The 17,239-nt window shown below is 53.5% G+C and overlaps 1 protein-coding gene across 2 annotated transcripts in view; it reads right to left on the bottom strand.

Annotated features, from left to right (window-relative positions):
* SCRIB (scribble planar cell polarity protein) overlaps positions 1-17,239 on the bottom strand; it is a 127,819-nt gene that overhangs the window by 48,093 nt on the left and 62,487 nt on the right. For both annotated transcript variants that reach the window (XM_059468822.1, XM_059468814.1), the window contains exons 19-25: positions 15,319-15,627; positions 14,245-14,325; positions 9,474-9,722; positions 8,602-8,712; positions 4,622-4,798; positions 3,461-3,577; positions 743-931 (exon numbers count right to left, since the gene is read on the bottom strand). In XM_059468822.1, the coding sequence (XP_059324805.1) occupies positions 743-931; positions 3,461-3,577; positions 4,622-4,798; positions 8,602-8,712; positions 9,474-9,722; positions 14,245-14,325; positions 15,319-15,627 (1,233 nt within the window). The remainder of the gene's footprint in view (positions 1-742; positions 932-3,460; positions 3,578-4,621; positions 4,799-8,601; positions 8,713-9,473; positions 9,723-14,244; positions 14,326-15,318; positions 15,628-17,239) is intronic.

Here is a 17,239-nt window from a genome sequence, read left to right as displayed (position 1 = left end):
GAAGTCAGACACAGAACTCTTCCAACAACCTGAAACCTTATTCCATAGAACCCCAGACTGGTTTGGGTTGGAAGTATAAATAGGTACCAGCATCCCCCATCTAAACCCCACACTTCTACAGCTGGCACCCAGGGTTGCTGGGATCCATGGTGCTGACACAGCTGGCACCCAGCCACACTGGGATCCATGGTGACACAGCTGGCACCCAGGGTTGCTGGGATCCATGGTGCTGACACAGCTGGCATCCAGCCCCACTGGGATCCACTGACACAGCTGGCACCCAGCCTCACTGGGATCCACTCTGACACAGCTGGCACCCAGCCCCACTGGGATCCACTCTGACACAGCTGGCATCCAGCCCCACTGGGATCCATGGTGCTGATACAGGTGGCACCCAGCCTCAGTGGGATCCATCCATGCTGATACAGCTGGCACCCAGCCCCACTGGGATCCAGGCTGGCACAGCTGGCACCCAGCCCCACTGGGATCCACTCTGACACAGCTGGCACCCAGCCCCACTGGGATCCAGGCTGGCACAGCTGGCACCCAGCCCCACTGGGATCCATGGTGCTGATACAGGTGGCACCCAGCCCCACTGGGATCCACTCTGACACAGCTGGCACCCAGCCCCACTGGGATCCACTCTGACACAGCTGGCACCCATGCTGCTGTAGCTGGCACCCAGCCTCGCTGTGACCCCCGTGGGCTCCCTGGCAGCCCCAGCCCTGCCCCGCAGCCTCACCTCGATGGCCGCAGCTGCCCTGGGGTCGAAGCCGTCGCACACCTGCACGAGCAGCGCGTCGCCCACGGCGCGCAGCACCTGCACGGCCTCGGTGTGCGTCATGCCCAGCAGGCTCTGGTGGTTCACCTCCAGGATCCTCATCCCCACCTGCAGCCGCCCGTCCCGCGCCGCTGCCCCCGAGGAGCTCACCTGCAACACACCAGGTGTTGGGGAGGAGGAAAGTTTGACAGGAAAGTCTCACAGATATGCATGCTCAGCAGAAAGATATTTAAATGTTGAGTCTGATGAAGGAATAGAGATGGAAGCAAGGTTTGATATAGAAGAAAAGAATTGCTGAGCCTGTATTACTGGTTAACCAATGAGGCAAAGGGTGTGTTAGTTAGAAGGGGTTTTTATGGCTTTGAGCAAAGGATAAACCCACCTCAAAAAAGGAGATATTTTTACAAAGCAGAAAGATAGCACAGGCAAACAAGCCTGCCAATGTAGAAAAAAGGTCTCAGAATTTTCTACTGCAAGAAAACTGAATAACAACTTCTAGCTTAAACTGTAATGCACTAACTTTCAGTGACTGGAGAACAGTAACACGAATATGGTAATTACAGTAGTTATGATAGGCTGTAGATAATAGTTAAGGTATAGGTTGGTTCTACTGTATTAAGATGCTCAGCAAAGTATATAATGCATTGTAACCAAAAGAAAAGTATCTAATGCATTGTAACCAAAAGAAAAGTTTATAATGCATTGTAACCAAAAGAAAAGTATATAATGCAATGTAACCTAAACCAAAGGGTCTCCAGGCCTGCCTGCAGCTGGAGCTGACAGCTGTGGGCACAGCTCTGTCACCCACAACCCTGGACTGCTCTAACACCTTGGATGGAATAAACTGCATTTTGTATACAATAAACTGCATTTTGGAGAGCTGCCTGGAGTCCTGCATCTCTCATTCAGGCTCTTACACCAGGGGCCACTGCAGCAGCTCAGAGGGGACAGGAGAGCCTGGGGACAGGGAGGGGTGACAGCACACACAGGGAATGGGGACAACAGCCTGCAGCTGCAAGGCAGGGGAGGATCTTCAAGAACTATGAGGAGGGCAGAGCAGGAAGAACCTGTACAGGCTGATGGAGGTGTGGAAGAATCTTTTGTGTGAGGTAAAAGAACGTGAATTTGAAATTTGCTGTCCAAACATGAACTACTGCCTCAAGTGCCTTCAATCCAGGCCCAGAGAAACCCACAACTGGTACCCCATAGACAGAATGTATAAAAAGCATGTATGCTGTAATAAAACCAGTTTGAAGCCTTCTGAAGAAGCCTTCTTGGTTCCATGTAACCAAAGAGGTGGGTGAGAAGGAAAAGCTGCCACATCACAAAAAGAGAAATCATTTTGTGCTGGGAGAGAGACACAATGGAAATGCAAATGAAGACAAACTAAGGAGGAAGGAGGCAGGGATCAGACATGCAAAGAGGAAGAGGAGGAAAAGCACCACTTTGTCTCCTGGTTACCACAAATATCCAGGGAAAAGCAGAGGCAGGAAAACCCCATCCAGATAGGACAGCTAGGAGAGGTTGAGGGGAGGAACATAGCTCAAGGGAGAACAGGGAAATTCAGGATTTTGGGTCTCTGCAGGCTAAAACAGCAAGTATTGGGAAAAACAGGGAGGGGAGATGGGGTAAACTAACTCTGTGCCATGGCTAAACTGTGAACCTTCCACCCCAAATCCTGTAATGTGGCAGGAGAGAAAACCAGACCCAGCTTCCCAAAATAACTGCCAGTTAGAATGATCCCAGGTTTTCTTTTCCTGCTGTTACAAATGTCCCAGGTGAACGTGCAACTGTCACTCTGAAAGAGGGAATTTATTATTTTATCTTTAGAATTCAGATAAAACCGTTACAGCCACATAACAACAAATGCTGAATGTTCCCTTGCCTTAGCAGCAGCTAATTATCAATTATCAGGGCTGACTGCCGATTATGGAGTGCCTTCAGCCATGAGGATAACTCACATCAGTTTCTACCCCAAAAAAACAGCTGAAGAGGGAATCAGTGACAATGAAGTGAACACCCAGAGTCCTCTTTGTCAGCAGCCAGACCAAAATGACACCACTCATTGCAGAGCTCTGCTGCCAGCAAAGAAAAAGCAATAAAAACTTTTTGGAAAGGGTTTGGGAGAAGCATAAAATGATAAGCATAAGCTGAACAAGAAAACATGTAATTTCTGGAGGAAAACTGATGTGAGAATTTTGTGTGACATAAGCAGTCACCTAAAAAAGGAACAAAGTCAGACAGACAGTGCATGGCACAGGAGAAAAGGATAGGAATTCCTGGTGCTTTCCATGGAAGGAGGAAAGAGCCTGCATGTCTGAGTGGGCAGGAAGGGACAGGCACAGGGGGACCAACAGGAATGTGGGTACAAGGGAAGATGTGTGGGTTTGCCCTATAGGAAAAAACACAAGACAAGAAACAAAGCAAAATAAAGGCAAGCAGGAAATGAAATGAGAAACTGTGAAGCTGCTGCAGAGGAGGAAATATGCAAGGACAAGGATTTGTCTCCTTTGCTGGAGGGAGAATCTCCAGAACGGTTCACCAGTGAAGGATTTGTCTCCTTTGCTGGAGTGGGAATCTGCAGGATGGTGCACCAGTGAAAGCTGAGAGCACATTCCAGCAGCTCCCCAGGGTTCACCCTCCTCCCTGGCAGTGCCTGCATGGGTGCTGCTCTGGTACCTTGGAGATGAAGATGCCTTCATCAGTGGGATCAAAGGGATTGCCAGCGTGGCCCTTGGCTCCACCCCGGATGCTGATGCCCAGCTTCTCTCCTGGAGCCTTTTCAATGCAAATTTCCTGCAAACACAGAAAAGACTCCTTGTTTGTGGGCCAAGTTCAGCTGAGGGAACACTCCCGGGAGTGACCACAGCTCTAAATGACCTGAAAAGGGCCTGAATTAACCCCATTCTCATTTGGCAGTTTATTCCTGTTGGGGAGGACCTGCCCTTTTCTGTTCCCTGATGACAGAGTCCCACAGCCATGACAAGAGATCCTCAGCATGCCCCAGCTGGAGACACTTAAAAGTGACTGGATTCTGCCAAAAGAGTGGTGCCTCAGGTTTAGCTTTTATATTTTTCACATTCTGTGCTGCTTTAGAGTGTGGATCTGGGTTTCATATTAAGGGATGGTGAGCTCTGTGCACAGAGCAGGGAGAGAAAACAATTCCTGCTCCAGCTCGGCACCAAGGACAAATGATCCAAATCTCAGCCCCAAGAGCACAAACACCGTGGGCTGGAGAGAGAAAAACAAGAAGGATGGGACTTCATGGGCTAAAGCTGTAATTGGACAATTGACTCCAATACGCTAATGGACCAAAACTTTTAGAAGTGTGAGACCCTGTGACCAGTCATCCATATTTTTTGTAAAAAAATTTTTGGGTTCATCTTGGGTGTAGCCCTGGCTGGGCTCTTGCGCTGCCCAAGGTGGATCTATTGAAGACTCCAAATAAATCCCTACTTTATTCTTTAGCTCCATCCAGCCCCTGTTCTAGGCCAGCCTTCACAAAGCATCAGCAGCAGGAAATCCCAGGATTCTGGCTGTATCCTTTCCCAGATCTTCCCAGGTAAGAACTGCCCCAGAACCCCACTGTGACTGCCCCAGAGCCCTGCATAAGGCATCAGGAGCAGGAAATCCCAGCCAGGAGTCTGGTTGTATCCTTAGTCCCAGAGCCCCCAGGTAAGAACTGCCCCAGAACCCTGCTGTGACTGCCCCAGTGCCCTGTCAGGAGCAGGAAATTGCAGGAGTGTGGCTGTATCCTATCCCAGGCCTCCCCCAGGTAAGAACTGCCCCAAACCCCTCTGTGCCTGCCCCAAACCCCATTCTGGCTGCCCCCAGCCCCACCTGCATGCCAGGGGGAGGGGGGTCCCTGCGGACCAGCATGCTGAGCTCCTGGCTGTTGCAGAGCAGGGCGTTGACGGCCTCCTGGTGCGTGGCGTGCCGCAGGTCGGTGCCGTTCACCTCCAGGATCCTGTCCCCGACGCGGAGCCCGCTGCGCGCCGCCAGCCCCCGCGGGATCACCTGCGGATGGACACAGCACACCCCCTGAGAAGGGCTGTCACCCTGACAAGGGCTGTCACCCTGCAGGAGGCTGTACAGACTGCTGGGAGGATCACCTGCAGACACAGCACACCCCCTGAGAAGGGCTGTCACCCTGACAAGGGCTGTCACCCTGCAGGAGGCTGTACAGACTGCTGGGTGCCTGAGAGAAGGCTGGTGTGGAAGATTGCAATGCAAGATGTTTTCACTTACCGTCTCTATGGCAGATTACCTTTGTCAAGTGGGCAGTTTGCTTTATCTCTCTCTTTGAGTGACCGCAATCACACCTCCCTGGGAGGGGACATCTGCTGATAACAGCTATTAAATGTCACTGCATGGCTGATAAGAACATCTTTTCATTAAAATCCTTTCATTAGGATTTTTTCCTGCTGAGAAGCTTCAGGAACAAAATGTAAACAATGGTTATCTGCTGCTGTAGAATGCAACAGGTGCATCTGTAATTGGCCCATCTTGGATGTTTGTAATTAATGGCCAATCACAGCCCAGTTAGCTTGGACTCTCTGTCTGAGACACAAACCTTTATTATTCATTCTTGTGCTTTCTATTCTTAGCTTAGCTAGCCTTCTGAGATGAAATTTTCCTTCTATTCTTTTCGCGTAGTTTTAATGTAATGTATATCATAAAATAATAAATCAGCCTTCTGAACATGGAGTCAGATCCTCATCTCTTCCCTCACTTGAAAACCCCTGTGAACACAGTCACAAGAACTATAACATCCCATTGGGAGATGCGAGCCCAGAGGGAGGAGCCAAGCATTGCTACCCAGATATAATCCAGAGGGAGGAGCCAAGCATTGCTACCCAGATATAATCCAGAGGGAGGAGCCAAGCATTGCTACCCAGATATAATCCAGGGGGAGGAGCCAAGCATTGCTACCCAGATATAATCCAGAGGGAGGAGCCAAGCATTGCTACCCAGATATAATCCAGAGGTTTTGAGACACCAGCATGGCTTTCTCCACTGGATTCCCCAGCAAAACAGCAGCTGTCTCTTCTCCCTGTGGATCTCAGAGGAAGAATACATCCTTCTCTACAGGATCCCCCTTGCTCCAGCAGAATCACCCCTGACACTGCAGGAGGGCTGCAGCCACATTTCCAATTGGACTGCCACCCACAGGGTGTCAGGTTGGGTTCTCACTCTGTCAGTGGTGTTCTAGTGTACTGCATTGTTTATTTTATCCTTTATTTTTTTTCTTTTCCCTATTAAAGAACTGTTATTTCCTGCTCCCATATTTTTGCCTGAGAGCCCCTTAACTTAAAATTTACAGCAATTGGGAGGGGTGGGGAGGGTTTACATTCTCCATTTCAGTGGAGGCTCCTGCCTTCCTTAGCAGACTCCTGTCTTTCCAAACCAAGACATCTGGTAACAGGATCCATGGGTACCCCTGAAGGAATTCCCTAGCAAGGTTGTTGATGCAGAAACCAAGAAGGACAGAGGGATAAATAAGAGAAATCTGCAACTGTCTATTCCAATGAGCATGTGACTGTGTTCACAGGAGGATGAGGGAAGAGATGAGGATCTGGCTCCATGTTTCAGAAGGCTGATTTATTATTTTATTATATATATTATATTAAAACTCTACTAAAAAGAATAGAAGAAAGGATCTCATCAGAAGGCTGGCTAAGAATAGAAAAAGAAAGAATGATAACAAAGGCTTGTGACTCGGACTCTCTGTCAGAGCCAGCTGACTGTGACTGGCCATTAATTAGAAACAACCACATGAGACCAATCACAGATGCACCTGTTGCATTCCACAGCAGCAGATAACCACTGTTTACATTTTGTTCCTGAGGCCTCTCAGCTTCTCAGGGGGAACAATCCTAAGGAAAGGGTTTTCAATAAAAGATGTCTGCAACATAAGCTCATTGTTTTGTCTCTTGTGATTAATGAGTGAAGTGTAAATTCATGAGTTTTGTAAGAATGTTGTGGAAACCCAGAGCACCCAGTGCACCACAGCATACTCTGTCTGCTCTGGGGTGCCCTGATCCCCAGGGCAGCACTGACTTTGACCCTCACTCATGGAGAAAGTTTCCTGGACTTCAAGACAGACTGGAATCCACAAAAGTGTGCAACAGATTATAGACAGTAGTTTAGGTGTGAGATATGTAGGTTTTGGGATTTTTAGTATGGTGTGGATGGAAGCAAGATGGAGGGCACAGGGTGCTGGCCTGGGTTTCTCCTTCATGCTTCTTCTTCCTCCTTCTCCATGGGTTTGGGTGGCCTTTTTTAATTGAGCAGAAAAGTCCCCACTGGGGGCTCTTTGGGATCAGTTATTGGGTTAAAAGGGAAAATAATCCAGGTGTCAGTTCTTAATTGGATAGTTTAGTCTTAAAAGACCTTGTAACAAGTGATTGTTGGCCATTTTGTGCCTTCTAATGAAAAACTGCTGAACTCACAGTAGTGAGACTGTTTTACTGATAAGAAATAATAAACACCTGAGTCTGAACATGGATTACTGTCTCAGGTGGTGCCTTCAATTCAGACACAGAGAAACCCACAACTGGGACACTGACAGAATGTATAAAAAGCATGGTTGCTGTAATAAAAACAGTTTGAAGCCTTCTGAGAATGGAGCGTGTTGCTTTGCATTGTGACTGTCTCAACCAGGACAGTCCATCTCTCCTTGGAGATGTGATTGTGTGCCCAGGCATCCTCCAGCACCCTGCAGCCCTGATCTGACTCCTCTCTCTGCAGACAAAACTCCCCAAGAGGTGACACATCTGGGAACACTGAAGAATGAAGTGGGATGTGCTTTCAAGTGCTATTCCATATATTATTCTCATATTCCCAATTTAATGTGAGCCAATCCTGTTCCAGTGTTGCCATTATTTTGCCTGTGAGTGTAACCAGGTCTGACAGCACCAGGATTGCTCCAGTCCTCACTCAGGGCTCTGCAGGGGCTCCTGAGAGCTGAAATACAACCAAACCTGAGCTCCTGGTGAAACAAAGGAGCCAGCATGGAAAGGGTGAAATCTGTGAGCACGTGGGCAGCAGGGATGGTGGGAAAGAGTCAGTCAGGCTTTGAGAAGAGCAAATCCTGCCCCACTGACCTGCTGATGCACAGCAATAAAAACCATGGGCACACCAAGGGAGAGGCCTGGCAGGCATCACTCCCAGAACTCCAAACAGCCCTTAACAAGGTGTGAACCCAGACATAGGTGTCAGTCAGGTTCAGCACCTCCAAGGGACAAGAGAAGTCAGGAAGCAGAAAGGGCTCTGCAGGGATGTCCTCTGCACCATCCCCATTTCCATGAGTGTGGAAGTGCAGGACTGTGAGGGAATGGGCTGCAGGCAGTGGCCAGGTGTGTGCTGCCCCTGCATGGCATCACCACTGGAATGGGAATATGGAATCAAAGGATCAATGTGGATCCAAGGACACTGGTCTGAGTGCAGCAGAGCAGGCACACACTCATGTCCCACCAGCTGTCATGCTGCTGTCCCACCAGCACCTTCCCAGTAATGCCTGGCTTCCTGCAATGCCAGCATCTTCCCAGGACTCACTAAAGCCAACCTGAACCCAGCAATTTCAAAAGCACACTGGGATCCCTCCAAAGGGGTCAGCATGGATTAGAAAGGTCTGAGGCTTTTACATGCCCTCAGATGGCTCCAGCAGCAGCACCTGCAGTACAAACCTCACACATCCCCGTCCCATGCCCTTAGTTCACAAATCCATCCTGTACAGATAGACTCACATCCAAATCCTTCACCTTAATGCCAACAATCAACAGCTCAGAACACCCAGGGCAGCTCTGCTGGGACTCTACCTTGGAGATGAAGACACCAGGCTCATGAATGCCGAAGGGATGGCTGGAGTGGTCACTGCCCCCGACGATGCTGAGGCCCAGGGGACCCCCTGCCTTCACCAGGTGGATTTCCTGAAGGGAACAAAAAGCAGTGTCAAAGGCCATGAAGGATGTCACCTACACACCACAATCACTGATAAACACAGAGTCAGGGCTGTTTTGGATGGGGTAAGCACAGGGTGAACACCCATGGGACAAGGGGGTTCCCCCATGTGGGACTCCACAACCTGGAGAGGAGCTGGAATGGGGCTCCAGGAGAGCTGGAGAGGGATTTTGGGCAAGGGTCTGGAGTGACACACGGGGGAACAGGCTCTCCCTGAGAGTGGGCAGGGCTAGATGGGATATTGAAGAGAAATCCTTTCCTGTGAGGATGGGGTGACCCTGGTACAGGGTGCTCCAGAAGCTGTGGCTGCCCCATCCCTGGAAATTTTCAAGGCCAGGCTGGACAGGGCTTGAAGCAAGCTGGGGTTGTGGAATGTGTCCCTGCCCATGGCAGGGGGTGGGTCTGGATGGGCTTTCAGGTCCCTCCACCTCAAGCCTTTCTACAATGACACCTTCAGCCCCCAATAACCCTGCAGGTCTGTCCCCATCCCCACACCCATCTCTCAGTATTCCACCAAGCTCACCTCGATGGGGTACTGGTCACCCAGCCCCAATAACCCTCCAGGCTGATTCTCACCACATGACTCATCTTTCAGGGTTACACCATGCCCCCCAAGCCAAGCTCACCTCGATGGGGTACTGGTCCTCCAGCCCCAATAACCCAGCAGTCTGGTTCCCACCACAACACCCATAATTCAGGGTCACACCATGCCATCCAAAGCCAAGCTCACCTCGATGGGGTACTGGTCCTCCAGCCCCTTGCTCAGGAGGTGGTTCCTGGCTGCATCCTCGGGCAGGCTCAGGCTGTCCCCGGGTCCCGGTGGCGGGGAGTGCATGCGGGCGCGGGGCGAGCCCCCCTCGCCGGGCTGCTCCTCTGCCCTGGCCTCTCTCTCCACCAGCAGCACGATGGTGGGGGAGGCCGCGGTAAGCAGCGCTACGGCCTGATCATGCCTGGCTTCTGTCATGTCTACCCCATTGATCTAGAACAAAGCCGGCGTCAGGGCCGAGCCCTGCGAGCCCTGTCCTGCTGCCGCCTGTGCCCCACAGCACCTCGGGGGCTCCCAGCTCCCTCTGACCTGGCAAAGGGGCACAGGCACCTGGGAATCCCCACTGACCCCAGCTCCCTTCCTGCTCAGCTCTCCTGCCCCATTCCCCCATTCCCTGACACGGTGCTCCAGGGGCTCACACAGGCCAGGGGTGATGTTCCACCTGCCACAGCCAAACGTCTCCATGTGGGAGAGGCAAAACAGCAATTTCCAGCAGCAGTGCCACGACACAGGCACGTGCAGGAGCAGCTGCTGCTGTGTCACTGAGGCAGCTGCCCTTATCTGTCACCCAAAGCCCTGACACAGACACCACGGGCACGATTTGGTGGCTGACAGGACCTGCCACTGGTCACTGCCCCACTGGCTGCCCATGCTGGCAGCTCTAAGGCATTAAAAGTGACCCCAGGTACAGGGAGATGTGAAAAAACAGAGAGCCTTTCCTACAAAATTAAGATTTACAACTGCCTCCCTAGAAACTCAAAGGATGTGACTGTTTTCCATGGATGTACAAGGGGCAGAAACTGAGCTGAGAGAACACAGCCAGAGCAACAAAACCAGACAGGAAAAAGCTGAAAATCAAAAAGTGTCTAGTCATTAGGTTCTGGAAAAGCTCTTCAAAATGAACATATGAAAAAAGGAGCTGCAAGATGGGCTTTCCTCAGCTCATGAAATAACGAGACTGTAACAGCCACAGCAACTGGGCCTTGTAGGCCAACTCCCCAGTGTCTGATCCCCAGAAATATTACTGTAACTCCCCAGCTCCTTCCCAAAGAGCAGTTTCTGGACTAGGCTGGCATGCAGGGCTTTGTCCGGACCCCCTGTGACCCATGGCTGTGGGTACTGCTCTCCTTAGACAGCCCAGTGTCACCTCTGCCGAGAGCACTGTCCCCAAAGGACAATTCTGGCATGAACCAGAAGGATACCAGGGCAGCAGCTGGCACGTGCCCCCAGGAAGGGGAAGGATGAGAGGGACCAGGGCACAGGACAGGGCACCAAGCAGGAAAGGTGACAAATGAACCACACAGGTGGTGCACAGCCCCTAAGGGAGGGCAGGTCACAGACACACAGCTCAGACACCCCAGATGGACCCTCAGAGAGTCACCAAAAGCAATCACACAAAGGAATCAGCACATGGATCCTCCTCAAACAGTCACCAAAAGCAATCACACAAAGGAATCAGCACATGGATCCTCTCAAAGAGTCACCAAAAGCAATCACACAAAGGAATCCCCACATTAGAGAAGCATGACCAGACCTGGCAACCAGTCTGCAGAAGAAATGGGGATTATGAGGGGCTGTCTCAGCACATCTCTTTCAGGAAAGGGCCAAGTGGCTGCAGGAAGCTTGAGGGAGGTGTTGTGGGGATATGCAGCACTTGTTATGGGACGTTCAGCAGAACAGGAAGAGGGCTGGAGGTGAGGAACAAGCACTGGGAAATACAGGGGAGAACAGGAGGCTGCTGGTCTGTGCTGGTGTGGCCAAGCCCTGGGCCTGAGTGCACATCTGCTCTGCCTCTCCCCACATTCTGTATTTACTGGGCTAGCTCACTCTGTTCAGGGCACATGTGCAGAGCTGCTGGTAAAACTCAAGCTGGAACAGCCACCAAGCAGGAATCCAAAATGTGGGAAGACTCAAGAGGTGGCCCAGAGGCTGGATGAGAGGCTTGGGGGTGACCAGAGAGCCTGGGAGCCCTGTTTGCTGGAGCAGAGGCTGGAGAGCTGCAGGCAGCAGCCCTGACTGGGCTGAGTGATGGAGGAAGGATTTGTGCCATCACCCAGCAAGCTGAACCCTGATGAGCCAGAGGCAGCACCAGGCTGTGCTGCTGCCCTGTGAGCACCACCTGTGCTCAGGTGTGCACCTGCAAGGGCACTGCCCTGTCTTGCTCCCATGCTGATCTGGGACCAGCTGTGTCTGCCCCGTGTTCCACATCTGGAGCCTGGGACCAGCTGTGTCTGCCCCGTGTTCCACATCTGGAGCCTGCACTTTGCCCTGCTGATGGCTGAGCTGGAGCAGGGAAAGCAGCAGCTCTGTGTGCAGGGGACTGGGAAGGGAGGATTCCTGGGGTCCTCTGATGGTTAACAAAGGCAACACCCAGCAGAGACTTGGCTCTTTGGTTCTATCACCACATCTGTCTCAAATGTAACAGCCCCTGGAGCATTTCACCCAGTAACTCTCTCCTGTCTGGCAATCCTGGTGGCCACACAGCTTTTGTGGCAGCTGATTTTCCATGGCCTTTATCTAGCTGGAGAGCAAGGCCAGCCATGCAGCACGGCCCTCTGAGTGCCATGGGGAAGGGTAAGTGGCAGGGAACGATATTATTCTCTGTGTGCCAGGGAATTATATTATCCTGGCAAGTCTCTAAGGGGTCACACTGCATCATTAGGACTCCACGTGTCACCCACCACTATCCTACATCTCTCCAATGTCAGTTTTCTTCCCAGTCCCAAAAAAATCAGCTGCCCTTAGAAACTGCTCCCTGCTGGATTCCCATCCCACAGCTCCAGCTCTGCAGCACCCCCCAGCAGTGCCTGTCCAGAGTCTTCTCCCCCAAAACGAGTCCCAAGAGACACAGGAACACAGGGAATGAGTGACAGTCACTGGGCCATGTTGAGGGGTGTTAATTCAGTGGGACCCAGCTGGGCTCCTCAACCCCTGTGCTCAAAGCTCTCCGAAGAAAGCCAAAGGAATAATCCGAGTTCTTCTCCTGGGGACAAGTCCAGGAGGATTTAGAGCACGGGGAAGAAAGGAAGCTGTATCTGTATCTTAAGAAAACAGAATTCTTTGGCAAAGTGAGAGCTGAGTGTGACCAGGAGAGCACAGCTTTGGAAATGCGCCCTGTACCCAGTGAGGTCCTCCCCTTCCCCATGGGGATACAGGCAACCTGCACCCACATCCTGGGAAACATGGCATCGTGGAAGATTTCCAACAAAAATGGAAAATTGCTGCTTCCAAATTGTGTAGGAAGCAGGCTTGGAAGTCCTGGGAGTGTTCTCCTGAAAGGTGACATGTTCCTGCATTCCTCAGAGGTGAGCATGGGATCTGAGCTTCAGCTGCTGCTCAGCACCAAACCTCTATAATGGTCACACACACCTGAGCATAGGGAACTGAGGGGTGTCAGGAGTAATGACCAAACCTCCATGGTCACACAGGGAACTGAGGGGTGTCAGGAATAATGACCAAACCCCCATGGTCACACACACCTGAGCACAGGAACTGAGGGGTGTCAGGAATAATGACCAAACCTGCACAGTCACACACACCTGAGCACAGGTAGCCAAGGGACTCCACTGGGGGTGACAGAAATAATGACAGCAGCACCTCAGCCACATCCAAATCCAGCAGAGGCCCCAGCTCTGTGAGCCCTGAACTCACACATCCCATGAGGAATCCATGCAAGCTATTACCAGGGAATTGGATCTGCTTTTCCTACAAAGCTGCCCATGGATATAAATAGAGCTGCTGAAGCAGGGTGGGGGCAGGTTTGACTTTTGAATCTGTTCTATGGTTTTGTGTCTCCTTTTTCCACAGGTCGAGCAAACCAATCCCAAATGATGAAATAATGGGCCTCACTATTACCTCTGCACCATAGAGCATCAAACCATGAACAAATCCAAAATACTCTGGCATTAATCAGGGTCAGGGCTTGATTTTGGGCAGTGGGGAGCACTAGGAGGGAGTGAGAGATGCCATACCACTTCAAGCTTGCTGTCAAGTGTCAGATCTGCCCTAAGACACTGTGCCTGAGCAAACCCAAGCCAGCCCCAGCCCAGGGATAGAGCAGACAGAAGCCAGCACTGACGAGGCTGTATCAGTGCTTACTCACGCCAGCGCTGTGCTCTCACCACAGCAGCTGGGCAGAAACCACCACCAGCACCAGGAGCTGGAGCTTCCCAGAGGCAGCATGCAGCGTGGGAGGAGGGTCAGGAGGCTGAGGAAGGCTCCCGCAGGAGGGGAGTGAGGAGTAGGAGGCAGAGACACAGGTGAGAGCAGTGAGATCCGCAGCGACAGCACGGCAGGGCCAGAGATCCACATGAGGCAGGGAAGCACTGGGGTACCCCTGTCCTGCTCCACAGCACCCTTGGGCAGCTCCCTCCACCCCACTGTGCCCCATGGTGCTCCCCACAGCACCCCTGGGCAGCTCCCTGTGTCCCAGCCCACCCCACTGTGCCCCATGGTGCTCCCCACAGCACCCCTGGGCAGCTCCCTGTGCTCCAGCCCACCCCACTGTGCCCCATGGGGCTCCCCCTCCCCGTGGTAGAGCCCCCCAGACTGGGCAGTGCTGCCGTGTCCCCTCTCTCCATGCCATCCCTTGGGGAAAGGGCAGGTGTAACTGCACCCAGCCCCAGACAGGGCAGAACCACCCACATTAACCGCTCTCCCAGCAGGCTCAGAGCTGAAGAAGGGACCCCAAAATGCAGCTCCAGGGGCAGAGGAGCAGCCCCTGCCCGGCACTCACCGAGATGACTCTGTCCCCAACACGCAGGATCCCGTCCCGGTGCGCAGCTCCACCCTCTGCAATCCGGGAGATGAAGATGCCCTGCAGCACAGGCACAGGGTCACAGCAGCCCGGGCTGTCCCCAGACCCAGCTCTCAGTCCTCCCCCCTGCCCTGACCCTTCCCCTTCTACACAAACCCGCTGCTCCCAGAGCCCCTGGCAGCAAATCCTCCCGGGGCCCAGGGCCTGGAATCTGTGCCAGGAGGGCAGCAGTAGGATTGGATGTCACTGGCACGGATTCGGAGCCACAACCACCCTCCTTCTATAAAAAAGACAGAGAGGGACTTGGACATGGGCCTGGAGTGACAGCACAAGGGGAATGGCTTCCCAGTGCCAGAGAGCAGGGCTGGATGGGATATTGGGCAGGAATATTCCCCTGTGAGGGTGTGAGGCCCTGGCACAGGGTGCCCAGAGCAGCTGTGGCTACCCCTGCATCCCTGCAAATGTTGAAGGCCATGGTGGGCAGGACTTGGAGCAAACTGGCACAGCGGAATCTGCCCACCACAAGGTGAGGTTTAAGGCCCCTCCAAATGCAAACCCATCCCAGAATTCTGTGATCCCCTGACTTTAGAGCACCCAGCCCAGCAGCCCATGGCCAGGCTGCCCTGCTGCACGCCCGGGGATGAGGATTTGGGTCCCAGGGCCCAGACTGACCGTGTCCCCAGCCCGGTAGGGCATGGAGCCCTTGCTCAGAGCAGCTGTGGCTGCTCCTGGATCCCTGGCAGTGCCCGAGGCCAAGCTGGATGGGACATTGGGAATGAGGAATTGTTCCCTTTGAGGGTGGTTTGGCCCTGGCACAGAGCAGCTGTGGCTGTCCCTGGATCCCTGCAAGTGTTGAAGGCCATGGTCACTGGAGCAAACTGGCACAGTGGAACCTGCTCACCACAAGGTGAGGTTTAAGGTCCCTCCAAACCCTGCCCAGCAGCTCAGGGCCAGGCTTCCCTGCTGCACGCCCAGGGATGCGGATCTGGGTCCCAGGGATGAGGATCTGGGGTCCCCAGGGACGAGGACCTGGGTCCCAGGGCCCGCACTGACCGTGTCCCCGGCCCGGTAGGGCGTGGAGCCCTTGCCGCCGGCGATGCTGAAGCCCAGCCCCTTCTCGTTGCGCATGAGGCAGGTGGAGAAGCGCTCGGCGGCCGCCTCGGGGCCCTCGGGGAAGCGCAGCCCCCCGCGCCGCTCCCGCGGGCTGTAGTCGTCCTCGGGCCGCAGCGGGGTCACCGTGATGGCGTTCTCGGGCTCCACCATCCGCTCCCGCAGCACCGTCATGGACACCGAGCTGCCCGAGCCCCGCAGCGCCTCCACCGCCACGTGGTGCTCGGCACAGTGCAGGGACACGCCGTTCACCTGGGCATGGGGACAGAGACAGACTGACTGCTGTGAGACTGAACCCTGACCAACACACACAGCCCTGACCAACCTCACACAGTGCAGCGACACGCCATTCACCTGGGCATGGGGGGAGAGAGAGAGAGAGACAGACTGCTGTGAGACTGAGCCCAACCTCACAGTGCAGGGACACGCCATTTACCTGGGCATGGAGAGATAGATAGCTGTGAGACTGAGCCCAACACAGAGAGCAACCTCACACAGTGCACCAGCACGCCATTCACCTAGGCACGGAGAGACAGTGTGCTGTGAGACTGAGATACAGCCCAAACACAGGCTGTCCTGACCAACACACAGCCTGTGTGCTGTGAGACTGAGACAGAGCCCAAACACAGCCTGTCCTGACCAACACACACAGTACAGGGACACGCCGTTCACCTGGGCACAGGGGGAGAGAGACAGACAGACTGCCGTGAGACACACAGTCCAACAAACACAGCCCTGACCAACACACACAGTGCAGGGACACGTCGTTCACCTGGGCATGGGGAAAGTGACAGCATGTCCTGACACAGAACCCAACAAACACAGAGTCCAGCGAACACAGAGCTCTGACCAATACAGAGCCCCAACCTCACACACAGCCTGTCCTGATATAGTGCCCCGACCAACACAGAGCCCAGCAAACACAGAGCCCTGGTGTCACACACAGCCAGCCCTCACACCTAGCCCAACCTGTACAGAGCCCTGACCTCACACCCAGCACAGCCTACACAGAGCCCTGACCTCAAACACAGCCTCACCTCACACCCAGTGTCCCCTCACACTCAGCCCACCCTCACATCCAGACTCCACATCCAGCCCACTCACAGAACCTCAACCTCAAACAGCCTCAACCTACACAGAGCCCCAGCCTCACACCCAGCATCCTCTAACACACAGCCCCGGTCCCACACTCAGTGTCCACTCACACCCAGCCCAATCTCACACAGCCCCAGTCTCACACCCATCCCAGCCCAACCACTGCTGCCCAAGGGAGCTGGCCCAGCCCCTCACACCCCACCTGGGCCCGGTCCCACAGGTGTGCCCAGACCTCTGGGAGGTTTTACTGCCTTCCCACAGCACCTGCAACCTGTCCCAGGCCAGGCCAACCAAGCAAAGGCCCTTCCAGAGGAATTCCTTCCCCACAGGGAGTCCTGAATTCCCTACACCTGTATCATCCCCACAGGTAACATCCCAGACAGATAACCCCACACAGAACCATCTCCACCAACACAATTCAGCACAGTTCAACACAAGGCTGACCCCTGTCCATCTTCCAGGAGGGACATGGAGCTGCTCACAGCCCTGGAACACCCAGAGCTGTCAGTGTGACAGAGCCCTGTGTGTCAGTGTGACAGTCCCTCGGTGTGGGGATGTCACAGAGCACATCATCTCCAGGGTGGCACAAAAGGGAGGACCAGGGGGTTAGCCCAGCAGCCTGGGCTGGTGGAAGGTGCTCCTGCCCATGGCAGAGGTGAAATGAGATGAGCTTTAATGTCCTCTCCCACCCAAACAATCCCCATGGCTGGCTCCCTGGGTAAGAAGTTATTTACAGGGTTCACTTTTGCTCTGCCCAGGTATGTGCTCT

The sequence above is a fragment of the Ammospiza nelsoni genome, chromosome 1 (assembly GCF_027579445.1).
Source record: "Ammospiza nelsoni isolate bAmmNel1 chromosome 1, bAmmNel1.pri, whole genome shotgun sequence".
NCBI lineage: Eukaryota > Metazoa > Chordata > Aves > Passeriformes > Passerellidae > Ammospiza > Ammospiza nelsoni.
This window is presented reverse-complemented; position numbering and strand designations above follow the sequence as displayed.